Consider the following 8,476-nt stretch of genomic DNA (forward strand, 5'->3'; position numbering starts at 1 on the left):
AAATACAAGAGGTATTTAATACATTAAAGACGAGTGTTCTTATTCGGCTCAAGTCAGTCCAGTGTTTGAGCACCCCTGTTCTTTTTCATTTTATTTAATTAGCACCATTTTGTTGAAACAAACCAAACATATATGTCTGGTTGCCACATAGCGACTTGATTACATATGGAAAATAACAGACATAAATGGGAGCTATCTAACATGCAGTGTTTTTGGTGGAGCTACATAATGGGTTTCTGCCCTGTGCATGGTTCACTGTAAATGATGTAAAGGTTCCCCTAGGAGCCTCTAGGGCCAGAGTTGAAAATGCCACAGTCATTCGTCACCAATGGAAGTTCACTTTACAAGCCAGTGGAATGAGAGCATCTTGGCCGACTGCAAAAGCAGGCTGGGACAATAGACTCCCACCCTTTAGTTCACCATAGTCCCTCTGGCGCACATCTCAGACAAAACCCAGAAAATGTATTCGCCAGAAACATCATTTGTGCCAGTGGAGTCTCAGCCATTGGTCAAATACAATTGATTTCATTTGTGATTTAATATGCCCAGGTTGATACATGCATTTATAATGATTTGTTCTGTGTTGGATGTGTGTATTTTTATTTCTCTAGCTCAAGAGAGGAGTATGTCATGAGCAAATGAATGACTTCCTCGGAGTGGGGTCATGATGTGAGGGAGTAAGTATTGTGAAAGCTTGTCTACTCCTGCTTTAAGTGCTGAGAGTTGGGTGGTCTGTCCTTCAGCACTACATTCAGAGGGGGAGACGTACGGCGCATATCACTTTCAAAGAGTGAAACTCTAAGCCTTGCTGCCTCTTTCTAGCCCTTAAATTTTGACAAAGGCACCTGTTGTTTGACTCTCATGGACTGACTGGCCTGTTTCAATACCCTAACAAAAAACATTAGGATATTTTTCCATAAATGTGTGTGATAACAAGGATGGTGGTGCATGCTTTTTCAATAATGTCTTTATAAGTTTCATATTTACAAGACTAAAACTAAAGCAACATCTTAACATCAAACAATCGATTAACCGTACATCACATAAAAAGCTATTCTAAAGCAAATCAGATTGTGTTTATGCCTCAGGAAACTGTAGCATAGTAGAGATAAATACAGCAGACTGGTGTTTTGAGAATTCGAAAAGGTTTTAACTTTCATAACTGAAACTCTGCAGTTTACTATTGAAGATAATAGGGTCATTCTCACATCTGTATCATGACAAAAAGTCTTGACAAAAGTCTATCCGAGAAAAGTCTTGTTGCCTATCCAAGTTTTAGGAAGAGCAAATAATAAATTGACTCTAGTTGATCATTTGGTATCAGAATTTTGCAGGACTCCTAGAGTTCTTCAAGATTCTCTGGATTCATCTTCAATGCCTCCCCCTTCATCTTAACCCAGACATGCTAAATAATGTTCATGTCTAGTTATAGGGCTGGCCATTCCTGGAGCACCTTCACCTTCTTTGATTTCAGGAACTTTGATGTGGAGGCTGAAGTTTGAGGAGCGCTTGTTGAAGAACCGAGCCTCTGCTGGGTCAGTTGGCATTTCTGTGTGGAGTTTGCATGTTCTCCCTGTGTTTGAGTGGGTTTCTCCGGGTGCTTCGGTTGCCCCAACAGTCCAAAGACATACGTATAGGTGAACTGGGTAGGCTAAATTGTCCGTAGTGTATAAGTGTGAATGAGTGTGTGAATGTTTCCCAGAGATGAGTTGCAGCTGGAAGGGCATCCGCTGCGTAAAAATGTGCTGGATAAGTTAGCGGTTTATTCCGCTGTGGCGACCCCGGATTAATAAAGGGTCTAAGCCGAAAAGACAATGAATGAATTAATGTATACTGTCATGCTGTTTATTACACAGTTTCAAGTTTCAAAGTTTCCGCTCATGCTTACCAAAGACTTTACTGAATGTTTTATTACATAAATGTATTAAATAAAAGTTTTAAGTTTTAAACATTTGTTTTCTTGAGTGTGGTGTGATATTCTGTTTGATTCTTGCTGAAGCTTTGACAGTATTCTGTAAAGTTCAACCTCAAAATACTTTGAAAACAATCCAAAAAGCACACTTTGAAAGTTCTAATTGGTTTCACTATGATCATGTTTAATTAATTAATGAATTCATGAGAATGTTGCTTTAGACCACATCACAACTGCTTTCTTAAGCACACATTTTGTAATCTTAAATGTACACTGAGCTAAACCCCCGGGGCCTCATGTAATAATGCTGCAAACGCCAGATATCACACTCACGATTTGATTTACTAACGATGAAATGAACGTGAGATTGTTCGTTGGTCCACGCCAACTTCATGCCTGGCGTACATGCATTATTTGTGTGTGTTTGTTTTATTTCCATTGGCGACCCCTAGAGGCAATTGTGTTAAATTGCACACTACAAAGTATCTTTAAGCCGTGCAATGGCAGCTGTATGGGACGGGATCATCTGCATGTCTAGCAGGTATATAAGGTTTCCATACCATGTAGTTGACAAGCCAAACATTAAAGCGCAATTTACATCGATTGCCAGTTTTTCCAATGTAATCAGAGCGAACAACTGCATGCACATTGCTATAAAGGTGCCATCTGAAGACAAATTTTCATACGTGAATCAGAAACATTTCCATTCAATAAATGGTTTTCAAAGATTACGCTTATTTTACCAAAATAAAACATAATCATGCCCTGATTTTTAAAAATATTTTATTATAATAGAATAATTAATTATATATTATAAAGTGTGGCAGCACAGTCGTGCAGTGGGTAGCACAATCACCTCACAGCAAGAAGGTTGCTGGTTCGAGCCCCGGCTGGGTCAGTTGGCATTTTTGTGTAGAGTTTGCATATTCTCCCTGTGTTCGTGTGGGTTTCCTCCGGGTGCTCCGGTTTCACACACAAGTCCAAAAACATGGTATAGATGAATTGGTTAAGCTAAATCTTCTGTAGTGTATGTGTGTGAATGAGAGTGTATGGATGTTTTCCAATGATCGGTCCAGCTGGAAGGGCATCCATTGCATAAAACTGGATAAGTTGGTGGTTCATTCCACTGTAGCAACCTCAGATTAATAAAGGGACTTAGTCTAAAAGAAAATGAATGTTAAGAAATTTAAAATTATATTACTGATGTTAAAATTTCCTGCCTAATGTAAAGAATAAAGCCTTACTAGATCCATATAGCATCCAACACTAACTGGACTACTAGGCTGTATCTCAGGTGACAAATAAATCTTACAATAAAGTTAGCTCACATAAACATAAAGGAAAGTTGACACCTGTGTTGATCAATTTCTATTCATCCACCTATTCTGGTTGGGGTCATCTGACATCAAGGGCACTGTGTTATGTAATAGTCCTACATCACACTCTTGCTGTAAAGCACTGCACAATTAAGAGTGACTATCCCAGCTGAGGATAGACAGGATTCTCTTTTGGCTCTGCCTGTTCAGTCACAGTGAGTAACATGATCAGCCACAGCCTACGGATGATTTGAAAATAACAGAGATTGCCCTGTGTTTACCTGCCAGAGTGATTTATAGAATCCTGGAGAAATTGATTCACATGTTTGAGGTGCTGTTTAAAAAATTCACATCAAGATTTAGGTTCAGCTAAGATTTAGGTATGATTTGATACCTCTAGTTGACCAGGGAACTAAAGAGGGTTCTGGCTACAGACTTGGTGCAGTGCAATCTAAGCTGCATGCAATGCTTTTTAATGGGCCATTTGTCCCATTTGTTTGTAAGATTAGCAATAAATTTGACATTTTTTTATTATAACAGATGAATTGACAGGCAGGTAAAACAGTTTTTTTTCTTTTAAATAAGGAACATCAATGTAAATAATGTATTTTCAGAAACAGAAATTCACATTTATTCATAAATTTTCCACCATTTTCCGGGGCCGAGTTGCGGGGGCAGCATTCTTAGGAAATAACCCCAGACGTCCCTCTCCCCAGGCATTTCCTCCAGCTCCTCCGGGGGGATCCCGAGGCGTTCCCAGGCCAGCCGAGAGACATAGTCCCCCCAGCGTGTCCTGGGTTTTCCCAGAGGCTTCCTCCCGGTGGGACATGCTCGGAACACCTCTCTAGGTAGGCGTCCAGGAGGCATCCGAAACAGATGCCTGAGCAACCTCAGCTGACTTCTCTTGATGTGGAAGAGCAGCGGCTTTACTCCGAGCTCCTCACCTTATCCATAAGGGTGAACCCTGCCACCCTGCAAAAAAAAACAGACATTTCGGCCGCTTGTATCCGAGATCTTGTCCTTTCGGTCATGACCCAAAGCTTATGACCAAAGATTTAAAGGTCACCACAGTGGAATAAACCACCAACTATTCCAGCATGTTTTTCATGCAACTACAACCCAGTATTGGGAAACACCCATAAACACCCGGAAGAAACATGGCGAAAACATGCAAACTCCACAATGAAATGAAATGCCTACTGACCCCGCCAGGACTCGAACAAGCGACATTCTTGCTGTGAGGTGAAAAAAACCACTAACCACTGAGCCACCGTGCCACCCTAACTACAACCTTAAATAAAGGAAAATAAAAACGTCCTTTACTTTCCCACAGGTAATATAAAACAGAAGTTTAATTAAGACCAGTAAAGAAAATATTTGGTATAACTTTGATAGTATCGTGTCTCTTTTCCCTTTGAAGTTTGAGCACAGGAACATGAAGTTCCTGGGTATGTAAAGCAGGTGAGTATTCAGATCAGTGTGGGTATACTGAACAAGTCCAGCCCATGATGCTGTAACTAGTGTTTGTAAGGGGAATGAGATGTTCACAGGTTGGGCTGATTAGGAAACAGGGTGCAGGTGTGGATCCAGGGAAGTGCTCAGTTATGGACTTATTTTTGGAGTTATGGTGTTAATTTATATATGTATGTTGTTGTGCTTATTAGAATTGATGTATCTGTGCTCTTCATTGTTTTGTACAAACTAATTTGCTTCATAATCAGTTCCCAAAAGACTAAATCATGCACCATCCTACATTGTTTATCATTTTAGAACCCTTTGAATTTGATGTACATCAAGATGAGAAATAATTACAATCTTAATTTCTGTTTCATGGCAACTTTAATGTAATTTAAACAGTTTAATGACAAGTAAAATTTGAAATTGTACTGTTTACTGAGTCAGTTTCTGAACTAGTGAAAAAGTCGGCAAAAGGGCTGGTGACTTGGGCTATGACATTATTTCTCCCTTCTTATTGACCTTATTCTCCGCAGCGAGTGGGCGCTGCCATTTGAATCTTTTTGGCACGAGACTTCCGGTCTCATTCACTTCCATTCATTTTTAGATATTAAAAACTGCTCGTTTCGCTGTTTGATGTTGCAAACTGATATTTCCTTGTTATATTATTATACTTGGTCTGTATAGTCATGCAAATATTTGTTTGTAGAGCAAGTAGTTTGACCGTTTTTTGGCGTTTATTATTCCTTGTCATTTCTCCCATAGGCGACTGAAACGGAAGTTCTAAGGCAATCGCGAAAACAGGCGCACTTCCGCATTTTAGAATAAGGTCAATAGCCAGTGTCCTCACATTGTAGTGGGACACTGGCAAAGACGGGAAAGACAGGGCGGAGCAGATAGAGGGACAATCCATGGCAGAAACAGGAATCAGTGGCAAATCAAATGACTACCAGAGCTGATATGAGAAGTCTTGGGCCACTATAAAGTAAGTAAAATAGTCCACAAATGGGTGACAATGTCTGACCATGAGTAGGAATGACCATGAGTAGGAACTTACTCTTACTGGGGAAAGAATGGCCCTCTTGGATTGGACTAGGAAAGTTGAGGATAGTACAGCTCTATTTGCCGCAACAAGATAAAGCAACTAAAGACAGTGTGGCTATCTTGGCCATGATCTAGGTACTCATTCCAACTAAAGAAAAAGTGGCACTCCTGGCAGAAATATGGGAACATAATTCAATAGACATCACAGACACAATCCAGTGTCACGAACTTTGACAAAATGTTGTGACTGAAAGCAAGATGGCACTCCTGGCTGAATATTGCTTAATTATCCTGACTGAAAACAAAGTGGCACTCTTAGCTGTTATGGGGAAACTTAACACAAATGAAGGGATTATGACATTCTTGGTCATTATGTGGGAACAAGGCATATTAAAAATGACATTTAAAATAAGTTCTACAGCCAGATTTCACACTAAACTGCCTGGCACACAGGTCATAAGCTGGCACCTTTACTGGACTCTGGCCTGGAGCTAAAGCCCATGCCGGACCTTGAACTAGGGCTTAACCAACAAGCTGATGTCTGGGGCTTTTACTGGACTCTGATTAAGGCCTGGAGCTTGCTTTGGACTCTTGTCAGAGCTGAAACTGGCCATTGAGTCTGGTCATGGGATAAAGCTGACCCTCCTTAACATTGCTGAAGAGCTGGATAAACCTCTGGACTATGATCAGGATGTTGAGCTTTATTGAACACTAGAACTAAATTCGAGGTTTGCATAGAGGTTAATGTGGGAACATGGATGAATTCTCTGACAATATCAGTCATATCACGAGGGGCTGAATACATTGCATTAAGATATAATAGCTCATGGTTGTTTATGCTCTGTCACAGTGATCAGGTCTGGGGAACTTGACCAGACTGCCAGGGATTGGAGTAGATTTAGGGACTGAAGTAGGTAATGGAGTAAGTACTGGTCGTATGATCACCAGCGATCTAGGTCTTGCAGTTTGCTGGAGCACTACACATCGGCCACTAGATGAAATACATTTCCCAGAAGTCTTTGCACTGCAGTTCCTGATACCCTCTGATTACAAACACAGCTGGAAGCTTATGATGAACTGATTACTAGGACTATAAATACACCTCATTCATGCACACTCTTTGCTGAGTCTTGTTTAACTGTAAACATTACAAAGCATTTCCTTGTCCTGCTGTGCCATGTTTTTGACCTTTGCTTTGTTTTACTGTTATTGTCGATTTGCTGCCTGTCCCGATCATTTGTCTGTATTCTGTTAACAATATTTTTTTATTATCTGCATGCGTCTGACTGTCCGTGTTTTGACCATTGCCTGCCTGACATTTCTCCTAATAAACCGCATTTGGATCCTCAACTTCGTTGTTTCCCGACTCTTTACAACTGACTGGCAAAAGGGCTAGACAAGTTTTGAGAATAAATTGCAGGAGCTTTTGATGGTCTGGAAAGGTGTATAGAGACTAGGCTGGACACTAAAAATAGGCTCTGGGATAGAGGCTATCTTGAATGCAGACTTGATACTGGTGATCATGATATGTAATGCTTCCTCAACAGCAGCCGTAATGGGTGGTGTCTTCGGCCTATCTCTCCACATCCTGACCATTCTAAAAGTTGAATTTGGTAATAGTAGAACAATGGTTGTCATTGCCATCCCGAGGAAGTAATTAAAGTCTGTTTTTTTCTCTATATTGTTTAGGGTAGGGTCTGGTCTTCTGTCTGTCACGCTGTAAAAATAAAAAGAAGTTAATAAAGATGAACTCAAGTGCAAGTGTAGACCTGATTTATTAAGACCTGAGGCCGCAGAAAGTTCTCAAAATCAGAGAACTAAAACGGCTGAACACTGTTGCAGAAAAGAATGCCGCGATACGTCTCAGACAGCCGAGACCAGGAAGAGCAGCACATAGGAAGAAGTCCAAAGCACAAGACAGAATGTAATGTAAATAAACAACAACAATTTGACAATGAAACAAAGAAACGGTGCACAGAAATATGTGCGGAAATAAACAACAGCTAGCGCAGTTGGATAACAAACAGCTGATCAGCAATGACAAGCATACCCATGTGACATGGTACCTCAGCAAAAGAGGGCAAAGGGGCAGTGACTCTAGCCACCGGGCCACCCCCCTGTGCACAGCTCTGCATGTGACCACAACAACACAGAGACACAACAACAAATGCACATAGAGGTAAGGAAAACATAACCGTTTGACAACACGTAAAAACAAACACAACCCATAACCGTGACACTATCAGGGTAAAATGGGCAAAGGCAAGTAAAGTAAAATGGATGTTTATTCATGTAAGAGACCTCAAGGGAAATCAGATAAGTTACAGAAATTCATAATGAACTTAATCATGGAAACTTAAATAGTTATTCCCTTCTCCACAGGTAATCAAAAACTAGAAAAGCAATTTTAGTTTATTTTGGTAAACTCATCTTATAGTAACATCCCACATAACAAAATTTTTCTGGCCCAGCTCTGGCCCACACAACTGGCATTTGCTTGGCCCACATGTGAATTACAGTACATGACTGGACCAAGTCTGGCTTCCAGACAAGGGCCAAACATGGACCAAGTCTTTGCCAAGTTAACCCAGAATTAGGCGAGATATATTGGTGTGTCATGACTGCAATTACAATGGTAAACCCAGGAAGCATTGGGCTTTAGGCACGTTATAGGCATGCTTATTTCTCAAAGCAACCTGATTGGTAGAATGTTTTTCATTCATTCATTCATTTTCTTGTCGGCTTAGTC

General features: G+C 40.5%; 1 protein-coding gene across 1 annotated transcript in view; it reads right to left on the reverse strand.

The window, feature by feature from the left end:
• The window catches only part of LOC141377706 (uncharacterized), a 43,135-nt gene extending 41,588 nt beyond the window's left edge, over nucleotides 1-1,547 (reverse strand). Inside the window, exon 1 of the mRNA XM_073922590.1 lies at nucleotides 1,454-1,547. Coding sequence (XP_073778691.1) covers nucleotides 1,454-1,547 — 94 coding nt within the window. The remainder of the gene's footprint in view (nucleotides 1-1,453) is intronic.
• Between the last annotated feature and the right edge of the window lie 6,929 nt (nucleotides 1,548-8,476).

This window comes from Danio rerio, chromosome 14 (genome assembly GCF_049306965.1).
Source record: "Danio rerio strain Tuebingen ecotype United States chromosome 14, GRCz12tu, whole genome shotgun sequence".
NCBI lineage: Eukaryota > Metazoa > Chordata > Actinopteri > Cypriniformes > Danionidae > Danio > Danio rerio.